This window comes from Astyanax mexicanus, chromosome 2 (genome assembly GCF_023375975.1).
Source record: "Astyanax mexicanus isolate ESR-SI-001 chromosome 2, AstMex3_surface, whole genome shotgun sequence".
In the NCBI taxonomy this organism is placed as follows: domain Eukaryota; kingdom Metazoa; phylum Chordata; class Actinopteri; order Characiformes; family Acestrorhamphidae; genus Astyanax; species Astyanax mexicanus.
Window position 1 is genome coordinate 76,759,588 of NC_064409.1, and position 25,014 is coordinate 76,784,601.

The 25,014-nt window shown below is 37.7% G+C and overlaps 1 protein-coding gene across 5 annotated transcripts in view; it reads right to left on the reverse strand.

The window, feature by feature from the left end:
* Nucleotides 1–1,620: 1,620 nt before the first annotated feature.
* Nucleotides 1,621–25,014, reverse strand: part of st3gal1l3 (ST3 beta-galactoside alpha-2,3-sialyltransferase 1, like 3) — a 385,371-nt gene continuing 361,977 nt past the window's right edge. For all 5 annotated transcript variants that reach the window (XM_049475270.1, XM_049475269.1, XM_022671937.2 and 2 more), the window contains 4 exons: nt 16,212–16,394; nt 12,140–12,185; nt 9,867–9,986; nt 1,621–5,805 (listed from right to left, as the gene is read on the reverse strand). In XM_049475270.1, coding sequence (XP_049331227.1) covers nt 5,602–5,805; nt 9,867–9,986; nt 12,140–12,185; nt 16,212–16,394 — 553 coding nt within the window. In that variant the 3' untranslated portion in view covers nt 1,621–5,601. The remainder of the gene's footprint in view (nt 5,806–9,866; nt 9,987–12,139; nt 12,186–16,211; nt 16,395–25,014) is intronic.

Genomic DNA, 25,014 nt, shown 5'->3' on the forward strand with positions numbered 1-25,014 from the left:
CTCTTCAGTGTAGCGCAGCATGGGGCGATGCGTCACGCTGGTGCCAAAACAATGGTGCATGCTGTGCCACGCAGACATTTACACCAGACGCTTCAGACAGGTGACCTCCAGAAAGGACAAATTAGCATAACAAACTCTTTGATTTCCACTAATCCCACGCTTCACACTGCTGATCTGAGATCTGTCTGCCCTCCGCTTTCAGTCTCAATTACAACACCAGCTTTACAGTTACACCTACCTGCAGTTACAACAACTGGACACTTTATTGGAAACACCTGCGTTCTAGTGCTTTCAATTACTGGCCACTTTATTAGAAACACCTACTTACCTATCTTCCACTCAGTGGCCATTTTATTAGAAACACCTACTTACCTATCTTCCACTCAGTGGCCACTTTATTAGAAACACCTACTTACCTATCTTCCACTCAGTGGCCACTTTATTAGAAACACCCAATTTTCATCTTTCTAGTGCTTCCACATACTGGCCATTTTATTAGAAACACATACTTTCTAGTATTTTCATATATTGGCCACTTTATTGGAAACACCTACTTTGTTGGGCTTCCACATACTGGCCACTTTATTGGAAACACCTACTTACCTATCTTCCACTCAGTGGCCACTTTATTAGAAACACCCAATTTTCATCTTCCTAGTGCTTCCACATAATGGCCACTTTATTGGAAACACATACTTTCTATTGTTTTCATATATTGGCCACTTTATTAGAAACACCACATTTTCATCCTTTTATTGCTCTCACATACTGGCCACTTTATTGGAAACTCCTAGTTTCTAGGATTTCCACATACTGGCCACTTTATTAGAAACAACCAGTTCATCTTTCCACTTTATTAGGACCATGTACTTTTTAGTGCTTCCACATACTGGCCACTTTATTAGAAACATTTTACTTCTCATCCACTCATTGGCCTCTTAATTGGAAACATCTGTTTTCTAGTGCTCCCACCCACTGGCCACTTTATTAGGAACACATTTGGTCTACTTGTATTTTTTGGCCACATTATTGGAAACATCTGCTTCACAGGTCAATATACAGTAACCCCTGCATCCGTCCACTTTATTAGAAACACCTACATCTACCTTGTGCTTTAACTCATTGGCCAGTTTATTAGGAACACCTTCTTCATAGGTCACTATATAGAAACCTCTACTTTCTTATACCTTCAATCACTGGTCACTTTATTAGAAACACCAACCTATCTGTCTTCTATTTAGTGGACAATTTATTAGAAACACCTGTTTTCTTATTTCCACTTTATTAGAGACACCTACATTCTAGTGCTTCCACTCACTGGCCACTTTATTATAAACACCTACGACTTTCTCTCTACTATATTGGCCACTTTATTAGAAACACCCACTTTAAAGTGCTTCCACGTATTGGCCACTTTATTAAGAAAACCTACAGCCTACTTTCATTGTGTGGCCACTTTATTGGAAACGTCTGCTTTATAGGTCACTATACAGAAGCCCCTACATCCTTGCACTTTCACTTGCTGGCCATTTTATTAGAAACACGTATAGCCTATTTTAACTCACAGGAAACCGCTGTTTTATAGGTGATTATAAAGAAACTCAGACATGATGAAAGAAGTAAAATAATCATCTTTTATTTCACATACACACAGACAGTGTACACAACATTATTTTGGTTAAAATAAACTCACCCCACCTAAAACACCTGATTCAGTGAAAACCCGCCAATCGGCTGATGAGTTTGATTCCGTCCAATGGAAAACATTTATTAAATATTAACTGGATTTAAAAAAGTGAGAATAAAAACACAGTTTTCATCATTTAGTCATTAAGAAACAACGTCATCATCATCAACAGCAAACATCGACAGAAGTGAAGGCACTTTATTAGGAGCCTGAAGTTCGCTGGATTTAATACTAAAATACTCTACTTTACTCCATTACTCCATTACACCAGTACTCGCTTCCTCACCGGGACTCTTGTTTGACTCTTGTTTGTTAACTGTGTGTGTGTGTGTGTGTGTGTGTGTGTGCTATCAGTATATCAGTAAATCTACACTGCCTGTCAAAAGCTTGAGAAACTGATGCATGAAAATGATATTCCTGCACCGATCAGATTCAGAATGCAATATATTGTATGTAGTTCAAGTTTAGTATTGTGAATATGGTGTGGTATGGTAAATGCCTATACTGTATAATACTTGGTTCAGAAATTCAGAATTAATCCCTTTATTTGTTTAATAAATAGAAAATAAATATATCTTTTGGCCCAAAAGTGCCTTGAAAATGTAAAAGGATTAAATTCTTTATGTATGTAAACTATATTGCCAAAAATATCCCAATCATTGAACTCAGGTGTTTAATCCAATCATGTCCATATCCACCAATCACAGCAATGCAGGCCAGCGGAGGATACTTTTAGCAATATAGTGTGTATATGTATATGTATGTTTTGATATGTTTTGCACTTTTGACACCTGAAATATAAGACTGTGTTCTAGTGTGTACGTATGTATGTTAGTATGTACAGTATCTCTGTTGACTCTAAAACTATAATATTTACACACAGATTAATGTTTGTTAATATTTATCAAATATTAAATCTGAAAACATAGAAATAAAGCAGACTTTTGGCAGGCAGTGTGTGTGTGACCATCTGACGGATGAGCTGCTCGGTGAAATGTATCTGAAGACTGTGTGTGTGTGTGTGTGTGTGTGTGTGTGTGTGTGAGTGTGTGTTGTTTTGGGGCTGGACTTCAGTCATTGGTTCACTGTGTGATAAATAGTGTGTGCCAAAACATTCACACCCATAATCCCCTGCACATGACCGACCTGCAGTCATACACACACACACGGGAGAGAGAGAGAGAGAGAGAACAACAAATAAGGAAATATAAGAGCAAAAGATGTAGAGAGAGATAAATGAGAAGAAAAGTGGCATATACAGAGGAATAAATAGAAAGGAGAGAGAGAGAGTTGTAGAGACATAAATGGAGAACAAAAAAGACAGAAATATGAAGAGAGACATGTAAAGAGAGAGAGAGAAACATAAAGGGGGAAGGATATATATATAGAGAGAGAGACATGAAAGTGGGAGAAATGTAGGGAGAGAGAGACATGTAAAGAGAGAGAGACATGTTAAGAGAGAGAGACATGTTGAGAGAGAGAGACATGTTGAAAGAGACATGTTGAAAGAGAGAGACACATGTTGAAAGAAAGAGACATGTTAAAAGAGAGAGAGACATATAGAGAAAGAGAAACGTATCGAAAAAGAGAGACATGTTGAGAAAGAGAGACATGTTGAGAGAGAGACATGTTGAGAGAGAGAGAGACATGTTGAGAGAGAGAGACATGTTGAGAGAGAGACATATCGAGAAAGAGAGACATGTTGAGAGAGACATATTGAGAAAGAGAGACATGTTGAGAGAGAGACATATCGAGAAAGAGAGACATGTTGAGAGAGACATATCGAGAAAGAGAGACATGTTGAGAGAGACATATTGAGAAAGAGAGACATGTTGAGAGAGAGACATGTAGAGAAAGAGAGACATGTTTTGAGAGAGAGACCTATTGAGAGAGAGACATAAAAGTGCTGTACTTTATATTTTGCTGGTGGTGAACAGAAACCATGCCAAGCTAAAATCACACATAAGAATAATAACAACAATAATGTGAAAAACAACCACTGACAATGGCTGCACTGATACAAATAAATAATTATAAATACTTTCCAGTGCTGAATCACTGAAGGTCAGCACAAAGAATTTTCCTTTAGAAGTTATAACTTTAGAGGGGAAGTTAATGTGCTTCCAACATCCATCTTTCAGGTCACAAAGTCATGTAAGTGCTTTAAACCCCTCATAGGCTGGTACGTACCAGAGGTGGAAAGTAATGAATTACATTTACTCAAGTTACTGTAATTGAATAGATTTTATGAGTAATTTGTAATTTTTAAAGTAGTTTTAAAAATAGGTCATTTTACTTTTACTCAAGTACATTCTGACACAAGTAATTTACTTTGCTACATTGGAAAACTCCCAATTACTGAGTAAAAAAATAACAAATCCTGCCTGAAAGGTCCAGATTATTATGTGGAATAATAGTTCATTAAAAACAATTTGATTTATGATTTGTTTTTACTTTTTTACATCAAATAATTAAAAGTAACTAAGTAACTTTTCCTCAAAGTACATTTTAAATTGAGTACTTTTTACTTTTATTCGAGTAGATTTTTAGATGAGTACTTTTACTTTTACTTGAGTAGACTTTTAGCAAAGTAAAGGTACTTTTACTTAATTACAATTTTTCAGTACTTTTTCCACCTCTGGTAAGTACTGACCGGTACAGTGGCTGACTGGGTTAAGTCAAGAATTAAACTCCCTCAAAATTCACAGACGTGTGGATTTAGTGCCCTACTCACTAAAGCTCTGTTCACATTACTTTGAGCCACATTGCTCAAATTCGATGTTTGGCTCAGATCTGATTTGTCTATCTTGTCGTTTCACATTTACTGTAAATGTAAGTGATCTGTATTTGTGTGTAATGTAAACAAATCTGTTCCTGAAACTCCGCCTCACATGCTTACATTGATACCTGTATAAACCTAGCCTTCTTCACCAACAACAAAAAAATGGATGTGTTTGTTAGCAGCTCATATGTGGAGCATCTTTTGCTGGAGTGGAGAGCAAACAGCACACAGCTGGTCAGAAGTACTGATGCTCAGGTCGAGGAGGTGAAAAAAGAAAAAGGACAGGTGTTTTGCTTTTGCTGTTTCTTTTTTTTTTTTGCAGCTATAGCTGCACAGCTGCACCAAGAGATAGAGTGTGGGTACGAGAGAGAAGCAGGTAGCGCTAATGCTAATGCTAAGGCCTAAAATCAAAAAGACGCATGAATTCTGATTTGACCGTTCACATTAATGTCGCATGTCCATGTATCAGATACATATCTGGTTTAAGACTATATATGAAAGTGACTTAAATCTGATTTGAGAATAAAAAAAAAAAAAAACAGATTTGGTAAGTTTACACGGCTATGAAAAATCAGATCTGAGCCACATTTGAGCAAAAAAAAAACAGATTTGAGCCTGGTGGTAATGTGAACGTGATACGTATACTCTAGTATACTCTACATGTCCAAAATATTTATAGACACTCCCTCAAATAAGTTTAAGTTGCTTATAAGTAAACCAATATGGGTCACAGTTAATAAATAATTAAATGAATAAATAGCAGTGAGGGTTAAGTGCTCTGGTCAAGGTGGTCAAAGTCATATATGTAATAATTCTGTTTGCATGGGAACGCGGCATGAGAGAGATAAATATAAAATGAATAAAGAGAAAGAGAGAGAAAGATGATGAATGAATGAATGAATGAATGAATGAGAAAAAGAGAAAAATAGAGAAAGAGAGTTTTTCCTTCCAACTAGACGCTGAAGTTCTGAATTTGTCCTCTATCATATTTATATTCACAGTTCAATATATTCAGAAATATTCAGTTTTCAGAGAGATGCAGAGTACTCAGCCTCATCCACCCGTGTGTGTATTTGGTGTGTGTGTATACATTTGGTGTGTGTGTGTGTGTGTGTGTGCAGTGCGTGTGTATCTAGTCCGCCCACTCCATGGTAGGGGGGCGGTTGACTCCTTTAAACAGTCTGATCTTGCCCTTGTTGGAGAGCACCTGGGTGATGTTATACTCGTAGTCTCCGTCGTGAACGCCCGTCTGTCTGAACGCCTGGCCCAGTAAATTCTCCTCCCAGTAATGGTGCCAGTTACCAAACCGGTCTGCTCCGAACCCAAAAACATTTACCTGTAACACACAAACACACAGAGAGAACTTTTTAAAAATGTTTTATTCAGACTATGAGGAAACACATAGGAAATCTCTGCAGTTCATCCAGAGTGATCATGGGACTCTTGGCTGCAGCATGAAGTGCTGTAAGATTTTGTGGGAAAACAAAACTGCACTGACTTTAGACTTGATAATAAAACACAGTGGATCAACACCAGCAGATGATCAGCATGTCTCTCCAAACCATCACTGATTGGTGGAAACTTCACACTAGACCTCAAGCAGTTTGGACTGTGTGTCTCTCCACTCTTCCTCCAGACTCTGATCTCTTGATTTACAAATGAAATGTAAAATGTACTGATGATCAGTGATGGTTTGGAGAGACATGCTGATCATCTGCTGGTGTTGATCCACTGTGTTTTATTATCAAGTCTAAAGTCAGTGCAGTTTTGTTTTCCCACAAAATCTTACAGCACTTCATGCTTCCCTCTGCTACTGACAACTTTTATGAAGATGCAGATTTCATTTTCCAGCAGGACTTGGCAACCTGCCCACACTGCCCAAAATACCAATTGTTTCTAATTTTCTAAGACACTGATTTTTGGGGTTTTATTGGCTGAAAGCCATAATCATCAAAAATAAAAGAAATAACACTTACAATAGATCACTCTGTGTGTGACACATCTATATAATTTATATGAGTTGCACATTTTGAACTGAATTACTGAAATAAAGTAAGTTTTCAATTATTTTTTTATATCATCATGTCACATTGTGCTAATGTAAAAAAGGTTCATTCATATCAGGAGCTAAAGTGTAAAATAATCGTTTTAATATTTTACAGAGCTGCTGATCCATCAACAAATGATAAATTTTACTATATCTCACAGTGTAAAATGCTCAGAGATCCACTGGATGTTTTTGACCACCAGGTGGAGACACTGCACTACTGAAGTGCTAAACTGAGCTCAGCCAAAAAAAAGCTTAAAAAGAGTGCAGTTCTACAGCTTTGGAATAATAAAAAAATTAAGAGATCACTTCATTTTCTGAATCAGTTTCTCTGATTTTGCTATTTATATGTTTATATTTGAGTAAAATGAACATTGTTGTTTTATTCTATAAACTACAGACAACATTTCTCCCAAATTCCAAATATAAATATTGTCATTTAGAGCATTTATTTACAGCAGAAAGTGAAAAATGTCTGAAATAATAAAAAAGATGCAGAGCTTTCAGACCTCAAATAATGCAAAGAAAACAAGTTTATATTCATAAAGTTTTAAGAGTTCAGAAATCAATATTTGGTGGAATAACTCTTGGTGGTTTTTAATCACAGTTTTCATGCATCTTGGCATCATGTTTTCCTCCACCAGTCTTACACACTGCTTTTGGATAACTTTATGCTGCTTTACTCCTGGTGCGAAAATTCAAGCAGTTCAGTTTGGTTTGATGGCTTGTGATCATCCATCTTCCTCTTGATTATATTCCAGAGGTTTTCAAATTGGTAAAATCAAAGAAACTCATCATTTTTAAGTGGTCTCTTCTAATCTGAAGCTACATGAAGTTTGGAGGTGTGTAGTGATGATGAACTCTGAAGCTACATGAAGTTTGGAGGTGTGTAGTGATGAACTAATCTGAAGCTACATGAAGTTTGGAGGTGTGTAGTGATGAACTCTGAAGCTACATGAAGTTTGGAGGTGTGTAGTGATGATAAACTCTGAAGCTACATGAAGTTTGGAGGTGTGTAGTGATGAACTAATCTGAAGCTACATGAAGTTTGGAGGTGTGTAGTGATGAACTCTGAAGCTACATGAAGTTTGGAGGTGTGTAGTGATGAACTAATCTGAAGCTACATGAAGTTTGGAGGTGTGTAGTGATGATAAACTCTGAAGCTACATGAAGTTTGGAGGTGTGTAGTGAGTGATGAACTCTGAAGCTACATGAAGTTTGGAGGTGTGTAGTGATGAACTCTGAAGCTACATGAAGTTTGGAGGTGTGTAGTGATGAACTCTGAAGCTACATGAAGTTTGGAGGTGTGTAGTGATGAACTCTGAAGCTACATGAAGTTTGGAGGTGTGTAGTGATGAACTCTGAAGCTGCATGAAGTTTGGAGGTGTGTAGTGATGAACTCTGAAGCTACATGAAGTTTGGAGGTGTGTAGTGATGAACTCTGAAGCTACATGAAGTTTGGAGGTGTGTAGTGATGAACTCTGAAGCTACATGAAGTTTGGAGGTGTGTAGTGATGATGAACTCTGAAGCTACATGAAGTTTGGAGGTGTGTAGTGATGATCTAATCTGAAGCTACATGAAGTTTGGAGGTGTGTAGTGATTGGTGTAGTGACTCTGCAGAAAGTTGGTGAACTCTGTGCACTATGCTCTGTCGTTCTCAGTCTCTTCCACTGTGTTATAATATCACTGACAGTTGGCTGTGGAATATTTAATAGTGAGTAGTGAGGAAATTTCACGACTGCATCCTACAGTATCGCGGTACCACAGCGCTGGAGTTCACTGAGCTCCTGAGAGCCTGAGACCCATTCTTTCACTACTGTTTGTAAAAGCAGTAAAAGCATGACTAGCTGCTGCTTTTATTATATACCTGTGCACATGGATGTGACTGAGATGCAATCAAATCCTCACAGCGATGCTCCAAAGTCTATACTAGAAAGCCTTTCTCTGGACTGTAGCTCTCCTGCTGCTTGATGATGTTTTCCTTCCTTGAAAGCAAGCTGGAGGAGCTGAGAACTACCATTTTCTCCCCAGCGTGAGATAAGAGAATGCAGTGCTTTCATCTTCATGGAGGCATGCTATTGGACAGCATGCTGGAGTCACAAATGCTATATAATAGCATTTGTGTATATACACAAGCAACAGGTAGTGTTCAGACATATAGGGCCCTATTTTAGTGATCTGTAGTGCACGGGTCAATTGCGTATCAATGCACAGCTGGATTTAGGGCGTGTCTTTGTACAGCTCAGAACATAACTCTCTTAATTAATGATGGGTGTGTTTAATTTTGGGCGTAACGTAAAATAAACCAATCAGTGTGCCAGTTGTTGTTCCCTTTAACCCTCCTCCTGTTATGTTAATTTGTCAGGAACAGCAATGGTGTTCTCGGTTCAGTTTGACTTGTTTGATGTATGTTAAATTAATTATTCAAAGATGTCAGAAACAAACAAACAAAAAAAAAACTAAAAAACATTGTGAATATTTAATTACTAACGCCATTACTAATTATTCTATCAATATTTACTGCAATGTTGTTCCTTACCTCTAACAGGTAAAATTTTTAAAAACTTTTTCTTAATGTTTCGCTACTTTATTAACTTTTAAAAACCAACATATCAAACAGTAGTTTTACATAACATTGCAATTTTTAGTTTTAGTTTTAGTTTTTGCAGAGGGTGGAAATATGTTGCAAATATGTAAGATGAACCATTTTAATTTTATATGTTGATTAAACTAATTAAGGCAAGAAGAAGTAGTTTCATACTGAACAAAAAAAAAAATTAACTATTTTTAGAGATCTTTACAACAGGTCAATTTTACCCAGAACACAACAGGAGGGTAAAGATTCAGGTGTGACTTTGGCGCGTTCGTATCTTAACAGTGTGGAGCTTTTGCACGGCTCAGCAGAGACAGACACTGAGCTGCTCGTTCACACTGTGAAGATACACCAGCAGCTCATTTAAGGAAACAGCAATGATATTTTATTCTTCTAAAATTTATATAAATGGGCGGCTGACTGTTGTCAGGGTTTTAATCAGACAGTGGCGCACCATTATAGAAACACACCAGAAATTTACTTGAACACACCTCACTTCCAGACCACCACACCCATTAGTATAGATTTATCATAGATTTATTCTTATTTATTCCACAAGGCACAAGGTGAGAACATAGACTGTTGGTGGGGTGTAAGATAGCAATGAACATTGTGACACACCTTGCGCAGGGTTTACGATAGAGCCCAGAGAATAAATGGAGACAAAAGATTTCAAGTGTCTGCAACATTTGCACACTTTGTAGTGTACACTCATTGATTAATCCAGTAATTTATTAATAATTAATAATTAATTACCTCATCGCATATGTGCAGAGCGAAGATGAGCGAGATGAAGCCGGTGGACGGGTATCTGCCGTGACCGTCCAGCCACACCTCGTGGACGTACTTCAGGAATGCAGGATTGTAGACCAGCACCTGATTATATAAATATAATAATAAAGATTTATTTATATAAACACAATATCACCTAATTATATGAAAATAAGCCAATTAAATCAAGTAAATAAAACTAATAATTTGTTAAATTAAATATATACCGTATTTTTCGGACTATAAGGCGCACTTAAAAACTTTTAATTTTCACAAAAATTGACAGTGCGTCTTATAATACGGTGCGCCTTTTGTATGGATTTTACTCGTCAGGTTGTAAGGAGCAGTAAACACACACTCCGTGCAGCGTTATAGAGAGTTTCAGTGCTATACAGAGTCCAGAGCCGTGCAGCTCCGAGGCTGAGCAGCAATAGCATTAGCTAGATGCTAACCGCTAAGCTAGCTAGCTTATTCACTGTTCAGAGATCAGTATTATCTAAATTTTACTCGTCAGGTTGTAAGGAGCAGTAAACACACACTCCGTGCAGCGTTATACAGAGTTTCAGTGCTATACAGAGTCCAGAGCCGTGCAGCTCCGAGGCTGGAGCAGCAAATAGCATTAGCTAGCTTATTCACTGTTCAGAGATCAGTATTATCTAAATTTTACCCGTCAGGTGTAAGGAGCAGTAAACACACACTCCGTGCAGAGCCGTGCCGCTCCGAGGCTGGAGCAGCAATAGCATTAGCTAGATGCTAACCGCTTAGCTAGCTAGCTTTTTCACTGTTCAGAGATCAGTATTTTCTAAATTTAGCACTTTTAATACTGCTGGAGCAGTATTATTAGAGTTAGATGCTAATCGCTAAGCGTTCACCGTTCAGAGGTGAGTTATCGGCCTGTAAGTCTGTGCTGCTTTGCCTGGCTAGCATTAACTAGATGCTAAGCGCTAACTCTCTCAGAGGTGAGTTTTATCAGCCTGTAATCTGCTTGTTTACCGTGTTAAAACAAGCTACGGGGGAAGAATCGCTAGCTAATATCTCACTGTCTTACCAGAACACGCAGGATTACTCAGTGTAACGCTGTCGTTTAAGTTTGGGTTAACTTTACTAGTTTAGGTGACTAGCTAGCGTGCTAGCGGATAGCTATGCTAACACTGGTGCAGCAAGCCTTAGTGGACATCTGGAAATCTAAGCTTACTGTAAATAAACTGAAGCACGTTACTCACCCAAATAAACAGTTTTCAGGAGAGGAATCTGTGTAGATTAATATCCAGCACTCGTTTGACTTTGAAAGAGCTAACGTTAGATTTGTATACTGAGACGCTCCACCGGCAAGCGACCACCCCCGGTGGGGGAAGGGAAACATGGCGCCACCCCTGTTCACTTTGATATAGGCACCCTTTCTAGTGTCACTTAACGCGCCTTATAATGCGATGCGCCCTATGTATGGAAAAATAGCAGAAAATAGGCGTTCTTTGATAGTGCGTCTTATAATACGGTGCGCCTTATAGTCCGAAAAATACGGTAATCATGTCTTTTTAAGTCTCGATACGTCTTGGTAAATTCCAGCTTGGTCTTCCTATTATTTTTTGCTGATTACTGGTTTTCATCTTCTGTTGAAGCCTCTGTTCTTTAGTTCATGAAGTCTTTTTTCTGTGAACAGTAGATTGTTATATCTTCACTCCTGTTCTCTGGAGGTTGTTACTGAGTCACTAACAGTTATTTTAGGGATTTTCTTTACAGAACTCACAGAATGTTTCTGTTTTATCAACTGCTGTTGGTTTCCTTGGTCTACCTGTTCATCATTTGTAATGTAGTACACCAGTGACGACTTTCTTCTTTAGGACTTTCCAAACTGCTGTTCTGGCTATGAACAATATTTGTGCTCTAATGGTTCTGACTGATTTCTGTTTCTGCACAGGCAAAACCTGTAATCTGCAAATCTGAAACTGCTACTTTCAGATTCATCGCTGTTTATTTATTGTTGGAATAATTAATTTATCAGGACATACCTGTCTAACAACACATGTTGCAGTCACATGTTATCAAATGTGATATCCTCTAAACTGTGTATTATATAGGCATGTTAATACATGGAAATATTACACATATTTATATATACTGTATGTCAAATCCCAATTTTGTATTTGTATTTGAACTGGATATAAACAGAATCATATAGCTATAATAATACAAATCCAATACTAGCAGCAAGAATAACACAGATAAAATAAAGACAGGATGACAAAGCAAAAACTCACCTTGTTCTTGTTAGCCTGGATCCGTGGCATGACTGGCATGTAGGTACTGAGAGAGAGAGAGAGAGAGAAAGAAAGAAAGAATTTGACTACTAGTGTATTCGTTAATTTACTTAGTGTATTAGTGATGTCACAAAAAAAACCTCTATTTCTCCATAGAATGTGCCTCCGTTTACCCAATGAGGCACGTTTTATTTCACTTAAAAAAAATATATATATCAAATGGTCTAATTAGACTTTGAATCTAAATTTCTGGTGTATTGCTATCACTGACTGAATACTTTTCCAGCTGTTACAATAGCAAAGACACACTGACGCACTAAATCAAACAGTCGACAGTTTAGGTAAAAACAAAAATTGTAAAATGGTCAAATTAGACGTAGAATTTGATTTAAAATGAGGTGTGTTCAGGTACATTTCTGGTGTATTGCTATCACTGACTGAAAACTTTTCCCGCTGTTATGATAGTAAAATTGTGAAATGGTTTAATTAGACGTAGAATTTAAATCAAAATGAGGTGTTTACAGGTACATTTCTGGTGTATTGCTATGACTTACTGAATACTTTTCCCACTGTTATGATAGCAAAGAAAACCTGAGGCACTTACTCAAGCTGTGCAGTGCACAGTTAAAATGGTCTAATTAGACTTTGAATCCAATTAGATTTAGAATTTCAATCTAAATTTCTGGTGTATTGGTATCACTGAATACTTTTCCCACTGTTACGATAGCAAAGACACACTGAGGCACTGAATCAAGCTGTACAGTGCACTGTCTACAGCTCACGTAAAAACTTGGGAAATGGCCTTATTTAAAGACATAAATCTTATTATTTCTTTCTAATAAGATTTTTTTTCTTATATTAAGAACTGTATAAGTGTAAGATTAGTTCACTTATTTTAGGAATAATGATCTTAATCCATCGATGTAGAATTTAAATCAAAATAAACAAAAAAATCTAATGTTATTCTGGTTCTAATCAGTGATTATTTTGCGTAATTTAAGTCTTACTTCAGTCATTTTAAAATGTTGAAATGGTTTATATAAGCAATCATAAATATGAGCATACTATTTTGCTTAACATTAGCATATACATCTCAATTTATATATATTTTTATATAACATATATATTTGCCATTATATAATAAAACTAGACATTACTAGACATTACGTTCACTTTTATTTTTGAAATTTATATTAATTTATATTACGCTCATATTATGAGCGTAAATGTTTAACCTGTCAAAAATCAATCCAGATAGAATGTAAATGTGACAAAAATCAGATTTAATCTGGCAGTCTGAACTGGTTAGGAATACACCAGATTAAAGAATTAAAGAATTAAAACTAAACCCATTATGTTCTGATTTACACTTTGTTGGGACAGGCATTATTACAGTGTTATATTTAAGCAATAGAACACCAGAGGAAGTGTGTTATCACGAATAACAGCACGACCTCGAGTGTTCTATTGCTTTTATACAACAGTTTGTTTTTTTACTAAATGAATAAAGAAAATACATAAAAGACCTTTGAGAAATACAGAATGAATATGCTTTAATATGGACTGTGCCTTCCGCCAAAAAGTAGTTCCACACCGACTGTAACAGAACTGAAACTTAACTACAAAACAGTGTATGGTTCATACAGACTAACACCACGAAAGTTAGCTTTAAATCAAAATGGTGAATAAGTGAAGATGGTAACGTTAGGAGCGTGAAATAACGCCAATACTCTCCTCTCCTGCTCTGTGGAGTCGTCTTCAGGTGAACGCTGCGCATTTTTTGAGCATTTCTGCTTGTTTTGCTGGGTGGTGTTGGTTTTAGCTAGCCGGCTGGACTGTGGTTAGGTTACCGTAGCTTGCTTTAGCTCAGCATTAGCTTAGCTTAGCCTAGCCTGGCTGGTTAAGTTAGCATTAACCGAGCGATTTTCTTTCCCTTTTTTCCACAAAAGATGAGCCAGCGCTGCGGGCGAGTGTGCCGTGGCTGAGCGCTAGCCTGTGCTAAGCTAACGCTGCTGCGGGTGTCCTGTGTGTATACGCCGTTACTCGGCAACGCGTTGGCGGAGTGATACAGGTTTAGTGTGAGAAGGCCGTGATGTTATCACATATATCAGCACGGCTAGAACTCTTCTCAACCAATCAGATTGTGAGGTCGGAACTACCTGTTGTATAATAAGAGAGACTGATGTGATTTTATACTGTATAATCTGAGTTGTAATCTGATATAAATGCTTTTCTTCCTCCTTCAGGTGGTCAAAAATTACATTGTGGGTTTTCCCTCTTATTTTTTAAAGTCATCACTTGGCAGATACACGAGGAAGTTTCACCAGGAAAACACAACATGTGTTTTTGTGTATTTACATTTTTGGCATTCTTCACCTTTTGAGATAACACAACTGGATTTAGGGCACGTCGGTGTGTCTTTGTTATCGTTAGAGCATACAAAAATATGCATTAAGCAGGTCAAAACACGCAAAAGGCATGAATTAATTATCTTAATTAATCATGGGTGTAGTTAATTTTGGGCATAACGTGAAATAAACCAACCAGTGTGTCAGCTGTCATTCCCTTTAAGAGTCAAGTGAGCTCTGACTTTGGCGCATTCATATCTTAACAGCGCTGCACTTTTGTGTGTCTCAGCAGAGACAGATACTGATCTGCTCGTTCACACTGTGAAGAAACACCAGCAGCTCGTTTAAGAGAACAGTAATGTTATTTTATTCTTTATTCTGTTTATTGTTGAGATAAAAGCTGGATTTGTGCTAAGCACTTCTGCATGGCTAAATATATGATTGGGTGGCTGACTGTTGACTGTTGTCAGGGTTTTAATCAGTCAGTGGCGCACCTGTATTTCCCATCACCAGGCTAGAAATATGCCATAAATTTCCCCGAACACACCTCACAGGGTAAATTTATTCCTAGACTTTGATGCTATTTTAACAATACAGGCACAAGGCGTGAAAATAGACTGTTGACGGGGTATAAGATAGCTAAGAGCATCGTGCCGTGCCTGCCTTGCGCAGGGTGTAAGATAAACCCAGAAATCTTGATGATAACTACATAAATTCACAATTTGTCAAAAATGAGATTTACATTTTAACATGCACATAGGCAATCTAATAAAAAGAACTTATGGAAAACTCTGGATTTTTATGGAATCAGACAAAAATTTGATTTTCACATCAACCAAGCCAATAAAAAAATATATATTTTTTTGTCTGTCAGTTGTTTCTAACATTTAGGGCCCTATCGTACACCCATGCAAGTGTTTAGGGAAATTACTGGCATATTGCTATAATTACCTGAATACAACATAGACAGACGTCAACCGGCATACTTTTCCCGCTGTTATGACACCAAAAACACACTGACACGCCCCAAATCAAGCTCAACTAAACACTGTTAAAATAGGGACCTACAGGGGTTGTACAGTGAAACTGTAACACCTGGTTTTAGAGCACAATAATTGATTGTGACGGACAGTTCTGGTGGAAACAGGAGAGTTGACGTGAACATTGAATTCTGCCGTGATTTGATCAGCCGTGGTTTTATGTTTTTTGGATACAATCCGGGTTAGCACCCGAACATCCCTTTCAGACAGCTTCCTCTTACAGCGTCCACAGTTAATCCTGTTGGATGTGGTTGGTCCTTCTTGGTGGTATGCTGATATTACCCTGGATACCGTGGCTCTTGATGCATCACAAAGACTTGCTGTCTTGGTCACTTGCTTGTTGGTGCACCAACAATTTGTCCTATTTTAAACTCTGGTATGTCTTGCTAATTGAACCTTCACACTCTGCTCTTACTGGTGCAATGTGCAATTAATGAAGATTGGCCACCAGGCTGCTCCAATTTAGCCATGAAACCTCCCACACTAAAATGACAGGTGATTCAGTTTCATTGTCCAACCCCTGTAAGTGTGTAGTTAGATTTATGCTTTAATTTAATAAAGCTTAAATTTCTTCTGATAGATCAGAATAAAAATAAATAAATCTCTATAAGGTTCTATAATCAGATATTATATTACTGCCTTAATAAGGAGCACATTGTAAGTTTTTGGAACATTGGAACTCACTACGTGATGTTGCCGTTGGTCAGTGCGCTAATGATCCACTCCAGGTCCAGGATTTTGAAGGGGGCCAGCACCAGAGCGGTGGAGTTACTCTTCAGGTCTAGTGCGCTCTCAGGATACATCACATGATGGGTGGTCTTGCGGCCCACGTCCTCCTCGAAGCCCTCCGTCAGAGCCTGGTTTATCCTGTATTACAAAAATTTAGAAATACAATCAATTAATCAATCAATCAATCAATTTCAAGTTCCTTACAATTTTAAGAAATGTACACCTAAAAAAAAAGCTCTTGGTTTCCATCCATCTCTAGATGCTTCAAGAAGTACGTTTGGGGTCATTGTCATGCTGGAAGACCCACAATCTAGTACTTAAAGCCAGCTTTTGGGTTAAAGTTTTGAGTAAAATGATTCTGTTTTAAATAAACATTAAATAAACTGCAACAACAAACAATAAACAGCAAATAGACGTGTTTAATAAAACATGAGTAATTGCAGTCATTTTCTTAAAGAGAAATATTTTATTTTTAAGGGGGGGGGTAAAAATAAATAAATTATTTCAGCCATGACTGTATAGTGTTAAAATCTGCAGTTCCAAAGCATGAAACATCTGGCCCATGAGGTTGTTTGAACTATAATGAATGATAATGAAATAAATAAATAAATAAAATGCTTCTCTGGTGAGCTTTTGTTTACATTCCTCCCCCCCTTGTGTCTCTCTCTGTGTCGCTGCCCATTCTCATTTTTCCACCCATTCTTGGGCTCCCTAATTCCATATAAGTTCACTTTTTTCCCGGCCGTGTCCCAATTTACTAGCCAGGGCAGCGGTAGTGTATTGGACTGTGACCCTGATGACACGGGTTTGATCCTACGTGAGGAGCGGTGTGTTTATTTATTTATTTTTATTCCTTTCTTCTTGGGTTTACCTGCTTTGAGATCAACTGTTCTGCAATTGGGTTCAACAACCCTCTGGGCTGGAGAGCTACTAGTCTGTAGCAGCACTCCATCCCATTATACTTCATTTTACAAAACAGCCGAGTAATGGCTTGGAAACTATCTGGCCTGCAGCCAAACTTAATGTCCATTCAAATGTCCATTTCAATAAAGTTAATTAAAATTAAAAACCTGAGTTGAAGGGCTGATTTATAAACTCTAGTACAAATAACAAAGCTTAAGATTTCAAGTTTAGACATAAGGGTGGAGTTTCCATGTTCTCCCCGTGTCTGCGTGGGTTTCCTCCGGGGACTCCGGTTTCCTCCCACAGTCCAAAAACATGGAGATCAGGTAAATTGGATACTCTAAATTGCCCCGAAAAATGTATAATCTAAATTGATCTGGTGTGTGTGTGTAAAAAGTGTGTGGTATGTATGTAAGTTGTGTGTGTGTAAGTGTGTATGTAAATGTATGTATGACTGTGCCCAGATATGGATTGGCACTCTGTCCTGGGTAATTGCTGTAGTGCCCGATGCAGTCCTCCAGGTGGACGGTTGTTTCCGGTTGAGAGTACGCTGTGCGCTATTGGCTGCCGCTTCTCACCGGTGTGTGGATGTAATGTGCTTGTGTGTAAAAACATGTAAATTGTAAAGCGTCCTTGGGTTTCTAGAAAGGCACTATATAAGTTGAACTTCATTCATTCAACTTCATAAGTTTTCCTAGATGTTTTTTTGACAGTGCAATTCCCCCCAAGCTTTAATAAAACATGACAGTAATCCTAACCTGTGACATTGGCATGCAATTTACAGTGTTGTCTTTGGTTTCTGTTTGATGCATGATTGGCATTTATGGCCTAAAGTAAAGGTGTAGCTGTTGGAGTCCTGGTTTGGCACTGGTCCTGTCTTCTACCACAAATATAAATACAGAAGAAGGTGAAAGTTTAGACACACCTCTAATCATTCAGTGTGTTTTATTTCTTTTTATGATTTTTTTTTTACATTGTACATTTTTACTTTTAATATTGAAGACTATATTAAAGCTCTACAGGAAAACATGCAGAATTATTCTGTAAATAAAAAGTGTTAAACAAACTAGAATATGTTTTATGTATTTTATGTATTTCAAATATTGTGTGATTCAACTCTTGTAAAAAAAAATGTGTCAAAATTTAATGATGAATGGACCAATAGAAATGCTCAAAAATGGCTTTGCATAAAAATTCTCCTACATTTTCTTTTCTTGTAAAGCTTTCATTTTGAAGATAGCCAGGGCATATATGTAATTTGATTTGCTGTGATTAATAACAAAATCAATGTAAGATAAGTTGTATTTTATTTCTATTCAAATAAAATACCAGCCAAAATTTTTAGACACACCCCTTCTCATTTAACATGTTTTTTTCTTTCTTTTTATGATTTTTTTTACATTGTAAATTTAACATTGAAGACAATATTAAAGCTATATGGGAACAAACGCAGAATCATTTAGCAATTAAAAAGTGTTAAACAAACTAAAATATGTTTTTTATGTATTTATATAAATACAGTATTGTGTTTTTTAGATAATGGAATGCAATTCAACTCTTGCATTGTTTTTTGCTCTGTGCCAAAATGTAATAATGAATGGACCAATAAAAATGCTTAAAAATGTTCCTACACTTTCTTTTCCTTTTACAATGAAAGCTTTACACACACACACACACACACATTAGGGCTGATGTTTGATGATAAAAAGCCTAAAAAAAATCACACAATTTGATTTATTGTGATGAATAACAATTTGGTGTGATTAATCACAATAACTCACCTACAAAAATCAAGATAAGTTGGATTTTATTTCTATTCAAATACAATACCAGTTAAACGTTTGGTCACACCTCTTCTCATTCAGTGTTTTTCTTTCTCTTTATGATTTTTTTTACATTGTAAATTTAATATTGAAGACTATATTAAAGCTGTACAGGAACACATGCAGAATTATTCTATAAATATAAAGTGTTAAACAAACCAGAATATTTTAAGTTTTATACTTTAGATTCTTCTAAGTATCACATTTCTCTTTGAGGACAGATCTGCACACTCTTGGTTTTAATTTTAATCTCAGTGTCTTCATGAGGGAGAGTCACCTGGCATAGTTTTCTCAGCGTCTTGAAGGAAGGAGTTCCTGGAGGTGCTGAACAATAGTTGCTGTTTTCCTTCACGCTGTGAAGCTCCAGCTCATCCCAGTTAAATCACCTCAAATCACCTAAATCTCAGTTCATCAGGTTTAGATCAGGGGATTGGATCAGGGGGAGGAATAACACTTTTTTTTACTTTTTATTACATAATTCTATATGTGTCCCTTAACAGTTTTATATCTTTAAAGCTGATGTCCTTAAGTTTTGGGATTTAGGGCCCTCTCTGGTGAGAGTGGGTAATTGCACAAAGTAAGTGGAAGAATCATTTTAAACTGGGCGGGTGTGATGCGGTCTCCTTTTAGAGCAGATAATCTGATTCCAGGTTATGTTCAGTCAGAGAGAGAGGGAGAGAGAGGGAGAGAGAGGGAGAGAGAAAGAGAGAGAGATAAAGAGAGAGAGAGAGAGAGAGAGCGCTCATTCAGAAACTTCACTCCTTTGTTTCTTGGATTTTACTATGAGTGAATGAGCTACTGAGCTCTGAGTTTCCTCTTCTGAAGTCTCCATTGCTCCACCAGCCGGATCCTCTTTTAGAGGCTGTACGTGTGACGTAAGTACATAAAGACGTGTGACGTGGCCAGAAGGAGAAGAACTCCCGCAAAACGAGACCCGACTCCCCAGTTTTTAGAATGAATATATTACTAGGCTTAGCAGGGATGATCGTTCCAGAACAATGGTACCATTAAACACAATATTTTATCCATATTCTTCTCCGCTCAGAAATTATTCTGATTTCAGTTTAGAAACTAAACTAAGGTGTCTCCAAACTTTTGACTGGTACTGTGCATACATAAATACATATATAAGTTCATAAATGTATGTGGAAAAGGTGCGACATCAGGCTATTAATCACCTACTCATCGTCTGTGACGCTCAACGATAGAAGCAGAAGAGGAACTGAGATCCACTCAGGATGATCTAATAATCTCTAAACTATGATAGATTACAGTGATTACACGGAGAGGCGGAGTCATCATCAGTGCATGAAACTTCAGATCAGATTAAGAAGAACATTTCTGTTAGAACAACGTCTGCATTCACGTTATACAGTACGGAAAAAAACTGCAGAGTTTTAATCAGAATAACCTGCATTTTTGTGTCTCTTAGCCTTTCAAAAATGACTTAATAATTTGAATTCTTTTGACTATTTATCATATTTATAAGAGAAACATTCAGACCGCATGCTCACAGAGTGATTTTTTGCATCTACATCTATTTTATTTGATTTAAAAACTCAGAATTTATTATATGTAAGCATTAAAATGAATTATCATTAATCTTATTTCACATTTTTAACCCTATTTTCTCCCCAATTTACTCCGTTAATTACCCAACCCACTCAACTACCCGACTCCCCCTATTACTAGTGATGCCCCAACACCAGTAGGGTAAAGACTAGCACATGCCTCCTCCGATACATGTGAAGTCAGACTCCGCCTCTTTTTTTTTTTTTTTGAATAGCTGAGTAGCATCACAGTGCTTACATTTGGAGGAAAGCGCAGCGACTCGGTTCTGATACATCAGCTCACAGATGCAGCCTTGTGCTGATCCACATCACCCGAGAAGTGATGAGAGAAAGAATACCATCTACTGTACCCACCCAGAGAGAGAGCAAGGCCAATTGTGGTCTCTCGGGGCTTCAGCAGCTGATGGCAAGCTGCCGGGATTCGAACCAGCGATCTCCCGATCATAGTGGCAGCACTTAGGCTGCTGGACCACTCGGAGACACAAATTTTTATTAATCAATTCAAAAATGTATTAAGCATGAATGAGGAGGTTTCAATTTCCTCTGCTTTAAAGCTGAAAAGTGTTGGACATGTCTAGGTAGCTGCGTTGTTAAAATAGCAATCCGCCAAAGTCAGAGCTCACCCGACTCTTAAAGGGAATGATGAGCAAGTGACATGCTGATTGGTTTATTTCACGTTACACTCAAAACACACCCATTATTAATTAAGAGAACTAATGAATATACATCTTTTGCATGTTTTGAGCCACGCAAGGTGTACTTTTCCTGCCGTTACGATAGCAAAGACACACTGACATGCGCTAAATCAAGCTGGCTCGCCTATGAATCACTAAAATAGGACTCTAATTGGTACTCCAATGAGGAGGAGAGGTTGGAATTCATTAGTGGAGTGATTACTGTTATTATTTGGGTACCACTTTAAAATAAGACTACCCTTGTAAAGGGTTTATACATGGTTTATAAATGAGTGTATTAATTATTATTGATTAGATTGGAAATGCTTTAAAAAACATTGATAAGCAGTTACAACACATCAATTGAAAAGGCAACAGTGACTCATTGTTCGCTTAGTCATATAAATCAACTTTGTCATTTAATAAAAAGTATTTAGAAACATCTCAAGTTTGACAGTATATATAGATATATGTATGTATATGTATAGATATATTTTTAACTGCTATTTAATGGGTTTGAAAGTATTTGCAACCTAATTAATAACCATTAATAAACTCATTTATGACCATTCATAAAGACTTTATGAATGTAGTCTTTATTGGTTATATTTAAGTGTTACAGAAAAGAAACTGTACATATTAGAAGCGTAATCTAGTCATTTAGAAGTCTATTGTTTCTCCAGGTTCTTGTTTAGACTGGAGAAAACGCTCTGACTCCATATTCAGCACTGTAACTGGGTGTGAAGTGCTTCAGGAGCTTCAGTGTTTGGTCATAGTGATTCTCAGCAGCTCTGACAGCGATTCTACCAGAGATTTCAAAGATGTCTCAGACTCGCTCTTCAGTTCAGTATAGAAGATCTGCTTTTTTATAGTCTGATCCGTCATGCCAGATTCAACAGTCTTGACCTCAAGAAAGCGTGTAATTTCTGCAGACGCAGCCGCGTCCATCAGCTGCACACTGCCAGGGTTTATTATATCAGAACAGGTAGTACAGCCGCACCAGAATTTAGAGCTGAAATCATGCTGAAATACGTCTGTATTCATTTATTCTAAAAATAAAAAAATATTATTTATACCTTAAATAGCACTGATTATCGACAGACGTTCATTGCTATCTTGGCAGAGAATCCTCAACACAGTAGCATCCCCAATGTCTGTACACCTCCACTTGATCAACATTAAACATAATGAATGAGTGTGAACAAGCAGGTCAGTTTCCTCTACTGAGAAGTTGAAAAGCATTGGACACATCCAGGTAGCTGCGCTATTAATATAGCAATCCGCCAAAAAGACAAAGAGCGCACCTGGCTCTTAAAGGTAATGATGAGCAAAGTGACGTGCTGATTGGTTTGTTTCACATTACACTCAAGACACACCCATTATTAATTAATTAAAGGAGAACTAATTAATACACATCTTTTGCATCATGTTTTGAGCCGTAGAAGGTGTACTTTTCCCATTGTTACGATAGCAAAGACACACTGACACGCCATAAATCAAGTTGCACCATGCACAGTTAAAGGCTCGCCTATAGATCGCCAAAACAGGACCCTCATTCGTAAAAAATATTATATAAAAAAATATTATATATACAGTGGTATGAAAAAGTTTGGGCACCCCTGATTGTCATTATTTTCCTTTTTTAAATCATTGGTTGTTCAGATCAGTAATTTCAGGTAAATATGCAATAATTCTTTACACTAAATTAGGCAGGTGCATACATTTAAACAGCTTGAATGACTGTAACCTTTGCTGAAGACAAACAGTGATAAAACTGAAAAGATCACTCTGTTACAGGAAAGGATAAATAAGGAAAGTTTCTGTGTTTAAACTGTTAAAATTAATAAAACAGACAATAGAGTGTCTTTTCCTTCTGTTTAACTGCCACGAGGAAGCTAGCAAAGGTGCACAAACCCAAACACACCCTGATAAGATTCATGGTAAATAAAAATGATACGCTTTGGTACATTCTGATGTTTGTTTAGCTCCATTTTTCCCTCAGCCGAGACAGATCAGTTTGTTTTGGAGGGACCAGACCATGGAGATAACAGATAACAGAGATACAGTCTTTGGTCACAAGTCCGACTCAAGTCACAAGTCTTTGGTCACGAGTCCGAGTCAAGTCTCAAGTCTTTGGTCACGAGTCCGAGTCAAGTCTCAAGTCTTTGGTCACGAGTCTAAGTCAAGTCTCAAGTCTTTGGTCACAAGTCCGAGTCAAGTCTCAAGTCTTTGGTCACGAGTCCGAGTCAAGTCTCAAGTCTTTGGTCACGAGTCTGAGTCCAAGTCACAAGTCTTTGGTCACGAGTCCAAGTCAAGTCACAAGTCTTTTGTCACAAGTCCGAGTCAAGTCACAAGTCTTTGGTCACGAGTCCGAGTCAAGTCTCAAGTCTTTGGTCACGAGTCCGAGTCAAGTCACAAGTCTTTGGTCACGAGTCCAAGTCAAGTCACAAGTCTTTGGTCACGAGTCCGAGTCAAGTCTCAAGTCTTTGGTCACGAGTCTGAGTCAAGTCTCAAGTCTTTGGTCACGAGTCTGAGTCAAGTCTCAAGTCTTTGGTCACGAGTCCGAGTCAAGTCACAAGTCTTTGTTCACGAGTCTGAGTCAAGTCACAAGTCTTTGGTCACAAGTCTGAGTCAAGTCTCAAGTCTTTGGTCACGAGTCTGAGTCAAGTCTCAAGTCTTTGGTCACGAGTCCAAGTCAAGTCTCAAGTCTTTGGTCACGAGTCCAAGTCAAGTCACAAGTCTTTGTTCACGAGTCTGAGTCAAGTCACAAGTCTTTGGTCACGAGTCTGAGTCAAGTCACAAGTCTTTGGTCACGAGTCTGAGTCAAGTCTCAAGTCTTTGGTCACGAGTCCAAGTCAAGTCACAAGTCTTTGTTCACAAGTCTGAGTCAAGTCTCAAGTCTTTGGTCACAAGTCTGAGTCAAGTCTCAAGTCTTTGGTCACGAGTCCGAGTCAAGTCTCAAGTCTTTGGTCACGAGTCTGAGTCAAGTCTCAAGTCTTTGGTCACGAGTCCAAGTCAAGTCTCAAGTCTTTGGTCACAAGTCTGAGTCAAGTCTCAAATCTTTGGTCACAAGTCCGAGTCAAGTCTCAAGTCTTTGGTCACGAGTCCGAGTCAAGTCTCAAGTCTTTGGTCACGAGTCTGAGTCAAGTCTCAAGTCTTTGGTCACGAGTCCGAGTCAAGTCTCAAGTCTTTGGTCACAAGTCTGAGTCAAGTCTCAAATCTTTGGTCACGAGTCTGAGTCAAGTCTCAAGTCTTTGGTCACGAGTCCAAGTCAAGTCTCAAGTCTTTGGTCACAAGTCTGAGTCAAGTCTCAAGTCTTTGGTCACGAGTCTGAGTCAAGTCTCAAGTCTTTGGTCACGAGTCCAAGTCAAGTCACAAGTCTTTAGTAATTCATGCTTTGAGCCACCACTAATTGACAAGAATTTACAACATTTTCTTAGCTGCCGCTTTTGTCTATAGCGACTTACAAGATTAATCCTATGACAGATTTGAGCCAGTGTAATGTTAGGAGTCTAGACTCTTATTTGTGTAACCCAGCATTCAGTCACCCAGAACGGGAATTGAACCCAAGTCTCCCACATGATGTGTGCTAAGCTGTGCTAACCGCTAAGCTTGAATGACTGTAACCTTTGCTGAAGATAAACAGTGATAAAACTGAAAAGATCACTCTGTTACAGGAAAGGATAAATAAGGAAAGTTTCTGTGTTTAAACTGTTAAAATCAATAAAACAGTCAATAGAGTGTCTTTTCCTTCTGTTTAACTGCCACGAGGAAGCTAGCAAAGGTG